The sequence below is a fragment of the Electrona antarctica genome (genome assembly GCF_951216825.1).
Source record: "Electrona antarctica genome assembly, chromosome: 7".
NCBI lineage: Eukaryota > Metazoa > Chordata > Actinopteri > Myctophiformes > Myctophidae > Electrona > Electrona antarctica.
This window is the reverse complement of record NC_136812.1, coordinates 58,263,643-58,279,864: the sequence shown is the minus strand read 5'-3', so window position 1 is coordinate 58,279,864 and position 16,222 is coordinate 58,263,643. Positions and strand designations below refer to the sequence as shown.

Genomic DNA, 16,222 nt, shown 5'->3' with positions numbered 1-16,222 from the left:
GTTTGCAAACAAATCCCAAATGTTTGTAAACAAACCTTGAAATGTTTGTAAACAAACCTTGAAATGTTTGTAAGCAAATCCCAAATGTTTGTAAACAAATCCCAGATGTTTGTAAACAAACCATGAAATGGTTATAAACAAATCCCAACTGTTTGTAAACAAACCTCGAAATGTTTGTAACCAAACCTCGATATGTTTGTAAACAAATCCCAAATGTTTGTAAACAAATCCCAAATGTTTGTAAACGAACCTCGAAATGTTTGTAAACAAACTCGAAATGCCTGTAAACAAATCTCAAATGTTTGTAAACGAACCCCGAAACGCTTGTAAACAAATCCAAAATGTTTGTAAACACATCCCAAATGTTTGTAAACAAATCCACAATGTAGGTAAACAAATCACACATGTTTGTAGACAAACCCTGCAATGTTTTGTAAACACATCCTTGAACATTGGTGGGATGTATAATAACACGTCCAGGACAGGCCTCAGACTTCTCCTCAGGAGACCTGGGTCAGATCTGAAGCCATTTGATGTTGTGACAGCATGCCCTTGCTGACGTCCACGGTATCTGAAGATATTTAAGGCCCTATTTTGAAGAAAAAAAACCATTTTTTGAATAGTTCAACTAGCCGATCTACAAGCTCACAACGTGTCGATGTAGATCGGCCAGTTGAACAATTTTAATGTATTTCAAAACAGTAAAAAGAAAAGGGATTTTTTTTTTAGGAATAAGGGGTTTAGCATAGACGAACAGCGCACCCATGTTGTGAGCTTGTATAGATCTGCTATTTTGCCGGCTATTTTTTTGTCAGTTATTTTACACTGACTATCCTGTATGTTGTGTGCGTGCGTGCGTGCGTGCGTGCGTGCGTGCGTGCGTGCGTGTGTGTACAGGTGAAGTGTGACCAGTACTGGCCCTCTCGCGGTACAGAGACCTATGGGATGATCCAGGTGATCATGCTGGACACAGTGGAGCTGGCCACGTACAGCATACGCACCTTCAACCTACATAAGGTACAGTATAGGAACCTTATACATAAACATTCTAATAAGGGTCTTTTTCTGCCTTTTTTAGTTTCCAAGATGGCCGCAGCACCGGGATTTTTTTTTTTGTCAATTAAAACAGATTTAGTCAACTTGCCAGCCCATAGAGCCCCATTGTGAACCCGGACATGTTGAGTACGACAAGGTTTTATGTTAGAAATGTTGAGTATGGGTCCCCAGCATGTAGAAACTGCCGGATGCTATTTTGCATATGTTGAGCAATTTTCATAATTGCGATATATATACCCATTACACACACACACACACACGCACACGCACGTGCGCGCACGCACGCACACACACACACACACACACACACACACACACACACACACACACACACACACACACACACACACACACACACACACACACACACACACACACACACACACAAGCCCATAAAAGCAGCACAGTTGCACTGTGCTCGCCCACATATGACGTAAATTCTCCATTCATTGTCAATGGCATTTTATGTTTGTGTTGACAAAATAGACGATTTGCTCGTCCACATATGACGTGAATTCTCCTGTCATTGTCAATGGCAAATGTGACACATGTGACACGAGTTAAGGACAAAAAGTGAGGGCAGAAAAGTGAAGACGCCGGAATGACATTTGTGAGGATTTCATTGGCTGAGCATGGGATATGATGTATGATGATGTGTGATGCCCCTCACTTCACACAAGTGTGATCCCCCCCCCTTTTTGAGGGGCACTGGCCCCTACTATATACATCTTTTGACCACACACGTCTTAATATTTGCCATTGACAATTTGATGACGAAAGGAGAAATTAGGTCAAATGTCTGCCAAATATGACAAAAACCGGCAACAGGCATTCTGATTGGCCAGTATGAGATGATGCATGATGATGTACGATGATAAGAGCGCCCCTCACTTCACACAGGTGTGATTTTGAAGGGGCGCTAGCCCCTTCTATGAACATCTTTTGTCCCCACACGTCTCAAGATTTGCCATTGACGATGAACTGAGAAATTACGTCAGAATTTTGCTAAATATGACAAAAATTAAACATAAAAATAACGCCATTGACATTGAAGGGAAAATGTACGTCATGTGTAAATGAGAAAATCAACTAACCAATCACAGGCAACAGGCATTCTGATTGGCCAGTATGAGATGATCCATGATGATGTATGATGATAAGAGCTGATAATTCCGCTAAATATGACGTCAATTAAACATCAAAACATTAACCCATTTTGGGCAGGAACCCCTTTTGGTGTTAGCATTATGTTATGCTTTAGCTATTGAAAAATAGTAGATCTACAAGCTCATAGCGCGCCACCGAGTGGCGTGCTACGAGCTTGTAGGTCTGCTATTTTTGAAAAATAGAAGAACCACTGACATAGAAACATAGCTTTTTCAGAAAACTGTCAGGATGTAGAAGACATTTTTAGAATCTGATCTCAGGTCAAAAAGGGTTAAACGCCATTGACATTGAAGGGAAAACGTATAACATAAATTGATGTACGATGACAAGAGCAGGTGTGATTTTCGAGGGGCGCTAGCCCCTCCTATATACAGGTTTAATGTTTGTTTCTAGATGAATATTTGTTTTAAAAACACCATTGACAATGACAACATTTACGTCATATTGTCCCTCATTACGTCATATTGTCTCTTTATTGTTAATGGCGTTTAATGTTTGTGTTGGCACCGTTTGTTTTACATCACCGTTACATCACCTAATCAACATGAGTTAGACTTTAATATATTAGCGCCCTTCACTTCACACGGGTGTGATTTTTTATTTACAAGCTGTTTTCACAATTTGTGTCTCTTTCTACAATTTGGCCAATGTTTGACCAGTTTTTTTGTGCAATCAGACCTCTCTATCTTGTGGGTGATTGGCCCTCAAGCAGCAAATGAATGAATTAATGAATGAATTAATTAACGAACGAACAAATGCACTTCCAATCCTCTGTTATACCTTATGCCTTCATCTTATACCGTCTATATACCTTCCTCCTGCCTGCCATACCAGAACGGCTCCAGTGAGAAGAGAGAGGTGAGGCAGTTCCAGTTCATGGCGTGGCCGGACCACGGGGTTCCCGAGTACGCCACCCCCACCCTGGCCTTCCTGAGGAGGGTGAAGGCCTGCAACCCGCCCGACGCAGGGCCCATGGTGGTCCACTGCAGGTATACAAACATACAACCCGCCCGAAAAAGGGCCCATGGTGGTCCACTGCAGGTATACAAACATACAACCCGCCCGGAAAAGGGCCCATGGTGGTCCACTGCAGGTATACAAACATACAACCCGCCCGACGCAGGGCCCATGGTGGTCCACTGCAGGTACAACACATTTTGCTTGCTTGCAGTGTTGATTTCGTCGACTAATACTAAAGACGAAAAATGTTCGCCGACTACCTTCTTTCACGTAGAAACTTCTCTTCAACTTGGATTCCAGATAATGGTCCATAGATTGTGTGTGGAAAATGTCCCGCAAATTGCTCAAAAAATCGCAGGAGAAAATCAGGTTTAAGCGTGTTTCTAAGGGCGGAGGTGTCACTGGTCAAAGTGACAGATGTGTTCCCATGAGTGAAACATGACACGTGTGAAAACAAGTGCCATGGCTTTTTGCCAAACGAGGCATGAGTTATGCCTGTTCAAAGGTTTAATTTTTAAGTTATTGCTAAAACTGTCATTACGGCGGCATCAAGGCCCGCCAAAATACATTTTAGTTGACTAAATCAACTGTAGATTTAGTCGCCTAAAATCGTATGATATTTAGTCGACTAAAACTAGACTCACTAAAACATTCCAGGTGATTAAATAAAAACAACACTGTTTGCTTGTTTGTTTGTTTGTTTGTTTGTTTGACCGCACACGGCCGCCACGTGTGGACACACGGATACGCACGCATATCAGCATGCTCATATATGGCCATATATACTGATTAGCCTACATCATGGATCTCTCTACAGTATATACAGTATATGGGCATAAAAGGACTGACAAGTACCAGAAAATGACTGACTTTTGAATTACGGACTTGTATAATATTGCAATATTGATCCTTTTACTTTTAAGTAAAACGTGTGAGTATACGTCTTCCATGTGCGTGCGTGCGTGCATGCGTGCGTGCCTGCGTGCGTGCCTGCGTGCGTGCCTGCGTGCGTGCGTGCGTGCGTGCGTGCCAGTGTTGTTTTTGGCAGCACATTTCTATTTTAGTTTAGTCAAAGTCTTTGGACTGAAACTTCATTTAGTTTTAGTCATAAAAAGATTTAGTCATAAAAAGTCATATTTAGTCATATTTTAGTCACCTGGAATGTTTTAGTGTTAGTCTAGTTTTAGTCGATTAAATGTCATACGATTTTAGTCGACTAAATCTACAGTTCATTTAGTCGACTAAAATGTATTTTGGCGGGCCTTGATGCCGTCGTAATGGCTCATTTTACACTTGTTGAAAATAGCCTATCTACAAGCTCACAACGCTTGTAGATCTGCTATTTTCAGCATGCAACCAAGTGTAAAATGACTTATACTGGATCTCTTGTCCACTAGTCCCTTCCTGACATTTTAGTCTAGTTTTAATCTGTTGATGAAATTGTCAATACATTTAGCATAGTTTTAGTCACAATAGCTTCGTTTTCATTTAGTTTCCATTTAGTTTTCTTCAGTGGAAAAACGACGAACATTTTTCGTCTTACTTTTAGTCGACAAAAACAACACTGCGTTCCTATGTTTAACAGCGCGGGCGTGGGGCGCACCGGCTGCCTGGTGGTCATCGAGGCCATGCTGGAGCGCATGCGCCACGAGAAGTCTGTGGACGTGTATGGCCACGTGACGTGCATGCGCGCGCAGCGCAACTACATGGTGCAGACGGAGGAGCAGTACGCCTTCGTGCACGCCGCGCTGCTGGAGGCGGCGGCGTGCGGACACACGGAGGTGCCGGCCCGCGGCCTCTACGCGCACATCCAGACGCTGGGCGTGGTGCCGCCCACCGAGAGCCTGTCCGCCATGGAGCTGGAGTTCAAGGTATTATTATTATTATTACAACCATTAACCCATTTATAGGACTAAGACCAGATTTTACAAATGTGACCAGATATGACTGAGATCCTGCCATCGCGCAAATTCCAGTTTTTCACCAGTGGAGAAAAACCTTTTTTTTCCAAAATGAGTTAATAGCACAGGCAGACTCTTCACATACTACTTACTTAGTATACACTAAGTAACTATACACTTATTTCAGCATATCTGAAATAAATGCTTAAACATGTAGCTAGGTGTAACGTTAGAGACCACAGAAGTGAAGTTTTCTCAACTCGCTGTTTTCTGCAAGACATTCCTCTATAACTCATTGTTCCAGGGACCCCCTGAGAAGCAAGGATTTGAGTTAAAAACGTTCGCTCTGAAAGAATATATATTAAAGGATTTGTGCCACATTTTCACAATTTTTCAAAAATAGCAGATTTGTAGCGTGGCACTCGCTATGAGCTTGTAGATCTGCTATTTTTCAATAGCTAAAGTATAACATAATCCTTAAAACACCAAATGGGGTTCCCGCACCGCCAACGACGCCTTTAACGTGTTAATGAGCGTTCTGTTTAATGATAAAACTTGTATATTAAAAATACAAGAAGCGACAAAGTTACCTCCTCCTCATATCAGCATTTAAGGCCTGAATAGATACAGGCACAAAGGACATTTTATATCGGTTACTAGTGGCCCCTGGGACCTTTAGGCCGAGGCCAGAAGGGAGCAGCTGAGGGGATGCGAGTTGTCCATACGAATGCACTTGGCTTTCTTAACCCATTTTGACCTGAGATCAGATTCTAAAAATATCTTCTACATCCTGACTGTTTTCTGAAAAAGCTATGTTTCTATGTCAGTCGTTCTTCGATTTTCAAAAATAGCAGACCTGGTGGTGCGCTATGAGCTGGTAGATCTGCTATTTTTCAATAGCTAAAGCATAACATAATGCTAACACCAAAAGGGGTTCCCGCCCCAAAATGGGTTAAGAAAGTCAAGGATCCAGCCTTACAAGACAGAATAAATGAATACGTTTGTCCGCCAGAACATGAGGCGGTATTGTATTAAAAGCTGATGGAAAAATCAACAAAGAGCAGCCTGGCGTGCTTCTTACTGCCTTCTAAATGTTATAGAAGGTTCAGTAAGGTCGATGAGGCGTCTTGCACGCCTCTCCTGGTTCTGTAGGCAAACTGAAAGGGGTCTAACATACGTTCAGTTTTGACCAGGAGCTCTGTTTTAACCAGTTTTTCAAGTTGTTTCATAACCAGAGAGGTCAGGGCAACAGGTCGGAAGTCGTTCAGTTCCATAGGGTGCTTTATTTTGGCAACGGGCACCACTATGGACTGTTTCCAAAGAGAAGGCACCTTCTGCAGGGAGAGGGACAAATTAAAAATATAATAAAAAATGGGGCCTATATGGTCAGCACATGTTTTTAGCAGGCGCCCACTGAGTTTATCAGGGCCAGGACTTTTCCTGGGTTTACACCTCTTGAAACACTTGGTTATTCATAGGAGGGGCCGACGTGAGACTGTTCCTAATTTCATCGTGCTTGACCTTATAATCGTGAGCAGGCCGGCTCTGCGAGGATATCCACAACGAGTAACCACACGCATGCACGCACGCACGCACGCACGCACGCACGCACGCACGCACGCACGCACGCACGCACGCACGCACACACACACACACACACACACACACACACACACACACACACACACACACACACACACACACACACACACACACACACACACACACACACACACACACACACACACACACACACACTGCCGCAAACCAATGTATTCTTCTAGTATTACTGAAACTGACACTTTGCTTTTTGCCAATGTGGAGGAATCATATTGCGTAGCTGTCAGCGGAGTGCGGAGGAGGATAATAATACATTTTTAAAAAGAGGCATTTGGGAGGTGTTGACGCTGTAGATTTCACTGACATGCCATACTGTGTGGTTCTTTATTGGTGTTGTTGGTTGGAGGGGGGTGTCTTTAGTGACTATTATGTCTGCATTGCATTCTTAGGATGGGTTTTTTTTTTACACAGGGAGACGTTGTGCTTGTATTTCGAGCGTGAGAACAAAGGGGTACGACGTGCTTCTGAAATGCCAGTAGTTTCGTGTGAGGTTAGGGTTATAGGCTTAGTAATAATCCTGGATTAGCCCCCATTTTGTAATGACTCCCTACTAGGCCCTAGGGGTAAGCAAAGCAAATGCACACATCATAAAGTATGAAAGGTGGAGAGAGAAAGGCCTGTTGTATAGCGTACAACACAGGGAACCATCCAGGGACGGATTATGTGCAGAGAATGTTAGAGAGGCAGGGGCTGAAATACTGTTGGCCCAAAATTGAGAAAAATAATTCATGGTCTGGAGAGGGTAGATTTTTTTTACAGACAGGTTAAAGGGCAGGGGCGCGAGCACCCTTTGATGTCTATGGGTGCACGTGCTCAAACTGCTCATGGAACAATCACAGGAGCGAACGACACTTTAGAATGAGTCGTCGGACCAATGCAGTGGCATCATGAAAGTGCATAATGAGCAGTTGAGACGGATAACCATACTAATTATCCATAATGTAGGCTATAAATCATTGATAAGGGGTCAGGACTCAGGACACATAGGCCTTTTCGGGGAGGGGTCAGAATAAAGGATGGTCTTATTATAGATAGTTCTTGGTCTGAACTGCTCTTGTCTTTATAAGGATAATACTAGCCTGGTCTGCCCTCTGACTGCATGGTTCACAACCAGTTGAACAGTTGAATTTGCACTTTAGCCCATTCAAAACGGGAACCCCTTTTGGTGTTTTAAGACTTTAGCTATTGAAAAATAGCAGATCTACAAGATCGAGCTTGTACATCTGCTATTTTTGAAAAAAATCGTGAAAATGTGGCGCAAATCTTTGAATATTATATTCTTTCACTGTGAAATTTTTTAACTCAAATCTCACATTTTCCGATGGGGGTCGGCGACCATATACAGATAATTCTGTGGGTCCTTGACATGAAAAATGTTGAGCACCAGTGGCATAGAAAACTGTAGAAGCCTATTTTTTAGAATCGGCCTCAGGTCGAAATGGGTTAAAAGGCTTTTTGTGAAGAGATCGGCGGAGATAAATTCAAGACGTGCCTGCGATTTACATCCTCAGAAACTGGCCAACACTAAAGCACATACCTCAAGATTCATCAGTGCCAACCTGCCGTGCAACAAGTTCAAGAACCGCCTGGTCAACATCATGCCTTTCGAGTCCAGCCGCGTTTGCCTGCAGCCAATCAGAGGCGTGGAGGGCTCCGACTACATCAACGCCAGCTTCATTGATGGATACAGGTGAGAATTCTACTACGGCAATGACAATACCAGAGTTAGAATAGGATACAGGTGAGAATTCTACTACGGCAATGACAATACCAGAGTTAGAATAGGATACAGGTGAGAATTCTACTACGGCAATGACAACACCGGAGTTAGAATAGGATACAGGTGAGAATTCTACTACGGCAATGACAACACCAGAGTTAGAATAGGATACAGGTGAGAATTCTACTACGGCAATGACAACACCAGAGTTAGAATAGGATACAGGTGAGAATTCTACTACGGCAATGACAACACCAGAGTTAGAATAGGATACAGGTGAGAATTCTACTACGGCAATGACAACACCAGAGTTAGAATAGGATACAGGTGAGAATTCTACTACGGCAATGACAACACCAGAGTTAGAATAGGATACAGGTGAGAATTCTACTACGGCAATGACAACACCAGAGTTAGAATAGGATACAGGTGAGAATTCTACTACGGCAATGACAACACCAGAGTTAGAATAGGATACAGGTGAGAATTCTACTACGGCAATGACAACACCAGAGTTAGAATAGGATACAGGTGAGAATTCTACTACGGCAATGACAACACCAGAGTTAGAACAGGATACAGGTGAGAATTCTACTACGGCAATGACAACACCAGATATAGAATAGGATACAGGTGAGAATTCTACTACGGCAATGACAACACCAGAGTTAGAACAGGATACAGGTGAGAATTCTACTACGGCAATGACAACACCAGAGTTAGAACAGGATACAGGTGAGAATTCTACTACGGCAATGACAACACCAGAGTTAGAACAGGATACAGGTGAGAATTCTACTACGGCAATGACAACACCAGAGTTAGAACAGGATACAGGTGAGAATTCTACTACGGCAATGACAACACCAGAGTTAGAACAGGATACAGGTGAGAATTCTACTACGGCAATGACAACACCAGATATAGAATAGGATACAGGTGAGAATTCGACTACGGCAATGACAACACCAGAGATAGAATAGGTTCTATGCACAGCAGCCTCAAAGTGTGGTCCAGGCACCCTCATGGGTACTTGGAGGGGTTCCAAATGGTCCCTTATGGGTGTGTAACTCTGAAAATGGAACCATTTGTACATTTGTAGGTTTGAGAACCACTGTGTTACACTAAATGGAACAGAGCCTTCATTGGAGAGCCTTCACTACCGTGGTTAAAAAAATCAGACTCATCTGAAGTGGTACTGTACTGTACTGTAAACGTTTTTTTGTCTGTCTTTTTTAAGTTTTCTACTGTGTGTGTGTGTGTGTGTGTGTGTGTGTGTGTGTGTGTGTGTGTGTGTGTGTGTGTGTGTGTGCGTGCACGTGTGTGCGTGCGTGTGTGTGTGTGTGTGTGTGTGTGTGTGTGTGTGTGTGTGTGCATGTGTTTTTTGTGTGTGATACAGCTGCGCCCTCTGGTGGCAGGCGGGTGGTGTCACAGCGTGACAGACAGACAGACAGACAGACAGACAGACAGACAGACATGTTCTGCCTGGGTTACACTGCATTCGCAACAAGCCCTCCTCCCTGGCCTGTGTGTGTCTGTGTTATAGGCTGTGCAACAGTGACACTTGGTGGTGAACAAACGCTATTTTCGTGCTCGGACACAGGGACACAGCCACACACATAGCTGTCTATAGGAGTGGTTGCACCACTCAAAAATAAGTTAAAAAAAAAGACAAGGGAAAACCTGTGAAGGACGTAAGGAAGACAGATTCCAAACAGGGGGGGGTGTTTCTACTGTCTGAACAAATTGGTCGTATTGTCAGAGCTGCTGTAACAACACATTGCTGACACATGAAGTATATGGAGTGAAATAACAAGTGTGTTTTTGTGAGAATGCATGTCACACACACAAGAAGAAAAGGAGCACTTTGCCTGATATTCACCCAGCCGGGCATCCTTTATTTCTAAGAAAAATCACACCTGTGTGAAGTGAGGGGCACTCTTTTCATCGAGGGCCGATCTTATCATCGTACATCATCATGGCGTAAAATAGACACTATGCCGATTTGCTCAGACACTATGACGTAAAATTGTCCATTCATTGTCAATGGGAATTGATCAATTTAATGTTTGTGTAGGACCAAGTTTGTGAACATACATTAAAAGCTGGACGTGTGTGTGTGTGTGTGTGTGTGTGTGCGTGCGTGCGTGCGTGCGTGCGTGCGTGCGTGCGTGCGTGCGTGCGTGCGTGCGTGCGTGCGTGCGTGCGTGCGTGCGTGCGTGCGCGCGCGCGCGTGCGTGTTATATTAACATTCTACACATAGTTGTGTGCAGGTATTAATAGGTATTAATAATACCTGATGCATGGTGAAACAGTTCCCTCTAGTGGCTGTGTTGTGTGAAAGGACATCTGTTAACAATGTCAACAATATAGGGAGCTTCCAAAGCCCACGTCTGGCTAGATTGATTGGTTTCAGTTTGAGATCAACTCAAGGGTGTTGTAATTGACACGAATGATTAAGCCCAGACCACACCAATGGGTTGCCATGTGACTCCTTGTTGCAACTGAACGTTTGCGAGTAGATGCATGGCGAGTTTTGGCAACCCATTGGTGTGGTTTGAGCCATTGAATTGAACCAGGTTGACTTGGGTCGACTTGGGCCAACGTTCGTCGACTTGAGTGCCGCTTGTAGATCTGCTATTTTTTAAACAAAATAAAAAATGTGGCGCAAACCTTTGAATATATATTCTTTCAGAGCAAACAGTCAAATCTTTGCTTCTGGGGGGGGGTTAAAGAGCTGTATAGTCCAGAACATATTTTAATGAATGTACTACATGAATACTACAAATGTGTGCTCCATGTTGTCTCTGCCAGGCAGGGTAGCATAGCCCAGTGGTTCCCAAACCTTTCAGCCCGTGACCCAAAACAGGAATTAGATATTCGCCCCGGGACCCAAACTAGTGAAAATAGACGTTCTATACAAGCTCACAACTTGTCGCTTTCATGCCACGTTGTGAGCTTGTAGATCGGCTATTTTCACTTTTCTTCATGTGTTTTTATGGAATTTCTTAGATTTTTCATTACGGACTCGAACAAAAACAATCATTGGATTTTGATTTTGTTCATGAAAGATTTTGCTTTTTTGCAGAATGTTTTTTGAAAATGTTTTGAAATAATAATTGCGAACAAAGTGATTGCGAACGAAGTGAGCACTAACTATAGAAGCTGGCCTAAACTGTCTGTGGGTCAGTGACGTGACACCCCTAAAAAAGTGTTTTTTAAAAACCTTTAAATAACAGGAATAAAAATCATTTACTTTTGTTCTACTCACTCTCATCTTTATGGAAACATATTTTGTTTTTAGATATTTTATTGGAATCAGAATTTATTCAGCATTTTGTTGTACTTGTGCCTAAAATCATCATATGGTGTGACATGACAATAATTGTTTATAAAATGAAAATGGAGTACACCTTTCTTAAGTTACTCACTTTATCAAAGTCCTTTATCATAACTAACCTGTAATCCACTATAGTTTTGTGAAAATTTCTTAAATCTGTATATTATTTTCGTAATCAACACTCAATGTGAGGCCCATGTTGTCGGTCTTTCAACATATTTTGTATTTATTGTGACACAACTTTCTCTAAAATTACACAAATATTTGTGACTCTTCCTGATACTATTTGCTATGTAATCCATGAACATTAATGGTTTCATCATTAATAAAGGTATGATTTTTTTCACTATTTGGAACGTCACACCAAATGATTTAGTGTCACACCGTATGATCATATCTTCATTTCTCAAAGCAAACTGTGTTTTAACCTACCTATTAGTGAGTACTGAACTTTACAGATTGATTAAACAATTACTCAGGAAAAACAGCAACAGGAAAATTGCTTTAACATTGAATAACATGCAAATGACTTAATAAAACAAAATTAAACACATTTTATTGTGGATAGTTGCAGATTTTAGGTGAAGCTGTTTAAAACAAATGTTTAAATGGACAAAAGAAACATGGGTCTTTGTTATTTATTGTTATATCTGTAGGAAAATACAGTTTGCATCATATGGTGTGACAAAAAAGTCATATGGCGTGACAGGCAGACAGTCACACCATTATGATATAGTGTCACACCATATTATGTTTTCTGCACTTAACATAACCTTGAGGCTACTAGCTACACATTAGCATGCTAACAACATGCTAGCTATAACAAAGCAACATAGATTTACATGTAATTATGACCAAAAAATCTAATAACTTTAGCTTTTTTAATGAAAAAGGTGTCACACCCACAGACACTCGGATGAGTCGCATTGGTCAGCGTTCCAACAAGATCGTATTTCATGGAAATGTTAAAATGATAATTCACCACAGACACCTGTCATGCTATTGTAATGCAAGTGCTGAGCAGCCTTACTGAAGAAGGACCTCTCTATCCCAATGGGTGTCCAAACAATTGCCTGTTGAAATTTCCCAAAATGGTGTCACACAATATGATTTTGATTTGGGGGACAAAATCTTTTTGATCAGAAATTACTGAAAACATTATGCTTGGACTTTGAAAAGATCAGGCTCACAAATAAACATCTATATTATATTTATGGAATTTTTAAAAGAATTTTAGCATTTTTTCCCCTTAGTTTTATTCAAGTTCCTACTTTGAGAAACAGGGCCAGGACAGTCAAACCATATGAGTTTTGCTATGTTTGGTTGAAAATTCTGAAGAAATGAGGAATGAAATGTTTTAATCTTGAGTATGTTCACATGAAGCATAATGTCCTGCACAATATTCAGAAGGTTTTTGACAAATATATCTTTTATTTATACGCGTTTGACACTGAGGACAGCAAAGGACAGCATGTCACGTCACCCACCCACGTCTGTGTGTGTGTCTGTGTGTGTGTCACGCTGTAACACCACCCGCCCGCCACCAGAGGGCAACTGAAATTGGAACGATACAGAGGTATCTCTGTCTCTGTGTGTGTGTGTGTGTGTGTGTGTGTGTGTGTGTGTGTGTGTGTGTGTGTGTGTGTCAGACTGCCACAACAGCTCCGTTCGCTTCCCGTGTTTACGCGTCTTACTTGTAATTAAAAACCAAATGTAGGAAACAAAAAACTAAGGGGACCCACAAATGGGTCCCGACCTAGGGGTGTAAAGAAACATTTGAACAGCGATACGATGCGTCTCACGATATACATGGTTGACGATACGATACGATACATGGACGATATTGGTTCATTATGGCGATACGATACGATACGATTCAATCAGTCAGCCATGCCCAAATATGGAATGTTGTGAGGTCAGAACAGGCCAGCTCAATATATGGACCCTGGGCAGGGGCCCTGTCCAGAGCCCGGGCAGAGGCCTTTATGGGGCGGTTATGGACAACCGTGGGTCCGACCGACTCGACACCGGGCACTGCACTCCCTGTTGGGGTGTGGAACACGTGTGTAGATTTTGAACGGTTCTCGAGTTACGTGGATTACAGACGTACAGACGTACACACAGAGACCTGGTGCATTTATAGTTAGATAAAGTAAACACAGTGATTCTCTGGCAAATACAATACAATATTTTGTGCAAAATCTCTGCCTATGATGATGCAGCGTTGATTTTGTTGAAAAATGTTCGCCGACTACCTTTATTCACTGACAAAAACAAAAACAAAAAAAAGTAAATACCCAAGCAACGATGACTAAAACTAAGACTAAATACATTGACAATTTCGTGAACAAATAAAAACTAGACCAATATAGAGAGACTAGTGGAGAAGAGATCCAGTAGAACTCCAGTAGAACATGACTGCGGGGCTGCGTGTGTTGTAGATCTGCTATTTTCAAGCATGCAGCCAAGTCTAAAATCAGCCCCCATCAAGGCTTGCCAAAATACATTTTAGTCGACTAAATCTACAGTTTATGTACCAGTCGACTAAAACTAGACTAACACTAAAACATTTCAGTCGATTAAGATGTGACTAAAACTAAATCAAAATGTATTCCAAAGACTTTGACTAAAACTAAATCAAAATTAGCTGTCAAAATCGAAACAGAAATTTGCTGTCAAAATCGAAGAGGTCAGAGAGGTCATGTTTGAAAGTGATTCATGACAAGCGTTGTTGTTTTCATTGCTTTTCCCCCAGGCAGCAGAAAGCCTACCTGGCGAGCCAGGGTCCACTGGCAGAGACCACGGAGGACTTCTGGAGAATGCTGTGGGAGCACAACTCTACCATAGTGGTGATGCTGACCAAACTACGAGAGATGGGCCGGGTTAGTGAAACAAACACAAATACACGCACGCACGCACAAGGGTGCACACGCTTTTCCGACATACCAATAGTCCGACAACCTATAGTCCAACATTAGTCGGACAATAGTCAGAAATACCCGCTTTTTACCTCAACAGTATGACTTGGGGTACAGGTTTTAGTTTAGACATAACTAGTCTTTTAGTCTTTTAGCCTGGGGTCCTCCTATGCTTTCTATGGCATAGGCAGCTCCCGGCAGGATCCGCCGGGAGACTCTAGACGCAGCTGCCGTTAGTCCGACATCCCATTAGTCCGACAAACGTCCCATTAGTCTGACAAACGTCCCGTCCCGTTAGTCCGACGTCCCATTAGTCCGACATCCCGTTAGTCCAACGTCCCATTAGTCCGACATCCCGTTAGTCCAACGTCCCATTAGTCCTACATCCCGTTAGTCCGACGTCCCATTAGTCCTACATCCTGTTAGTCCGACGTCCCATTAGTCCGACGTCCCATTAGTCCATACATCCCATTAATCCGACATCCTATTAGTCCGACAAACGTCCCGTTAGTCCGACACCCCTTTAGTCCGACGTCCCATTAGTCCTACAATCCCGTTAGTCCGACGTCCCATTAGTCCGACGTCCCGTTAGTCTGACGTCCCATTAGTCCGACGTCCCGTTAGTCTGACGTCCCATTAGTCCGACGTCCCGTTAGTCTGACGTCCCATTAGTCCGACGTCCCGTTAGTCTGACGTCCCATTAGTCCGACGTCCCGTTAGTCTGACGTCCCATTAGTCCGACGTCCCATTAGTCCGACGTCCCGTTAGTCTGACGTCCCGTTAGTCCGACGTCCCATTTGTCTGACGTCCCATTAGTCCATACATCCCATTAATCCGACGTCCCATTAGTCCGACAAACGTCCCGTTAGTCTGGTAAATGCCTAAATTGTAAGACTAATCCGTGGCTTCCACTTGCGGAAGCCACAAAGGCTATAGGGTTAGTAATTGGGATGTCGGACTAATCCGCAATGCACAAACGCACGCACGCACACACGCACCGGTTTATTTGTGAGGATTGACATTTTGGGGCATTTAACCATAAACCTGTAAAGCCTGTACAATAGCAGATCTACAAGCCATGGTGCTTGGTTGAGGTTGAGAACCGCTGTGCAATGTAATACTATGATTGATGTTTTATTTTGTGGGTTGTTGTTTTTTTTGTTTTGCATTTTGCAGGAGAAGTGTCATCAGTACTGGCCCGCGGAGCGCTCTGCGCGCTACCAGTACTTTGTGGTGGATCCCATGGCTGAATACAACATGCCTCAGTACATCCTGAGAGAGTTCAAGGTCACCGACGCCAGGGTACGTCTCATCGTTTTCATTATTTTACCACACTACTAAATCAAGTTCGTGTTCATTTAGGCCTGTCAAAATTTAAAAAAAAAAAGTCTTCTGAATCCTGACAGTTTTCTGAAATACCTATGATTCGATATCAGTGGTTCTCAATATTTCATGTCAAGGACCACACAAATTATACGTAATTGGCTGCCGACCCCATCTGAAAATATGACCAGTAAATGACTCAAATGGCCACATTGGG

At 42.7% G+C, this 16,222-nt stretch overlaps 1 protein-coding gene across 1 annotated transcript in view; it reads left to right on the top strand.

Annotated features, from left to right (window-relative positions):
- The window catches only part of LOC306925925 (receptor-type tyrosine-protein phosphatase F-like), a gene marked incomplete at its 5' end in the record, with an annotated part of 147,415 nt that overhangs the window by 124,210 nt on the left and 6,983 nt on the right, over positions 1 to 16,222 (top strand). The window contains 6 exons of the mRNA XM_079505074.1: positions 898 to 1,017; positions 3,058 to 3,212; positions 4,769 to 5,054; positions 8,216 to 8,394; positions 14,520 to 14,646; positions 15,859 to 15,984. Coding sequence (XP_079361200.1) covers positions 898 to 1,017; positions 3,058 to 3,212; positions 4,769 to 5,054; positions 8,216 to 8,394; positions 14,520 to 14,646; positions 15,859 to 15,984 — 993 coding nt within the window. The remainder of the gene's footprint in view (positions 1 to 897; positions 1,018 to 3,057; positions 3,213 to 4,768; positions 5,055 to 8,215; positions 8,395 to 14,519; positions 14,647 to 15,858; positions 15,985 to 16,222) is intronic.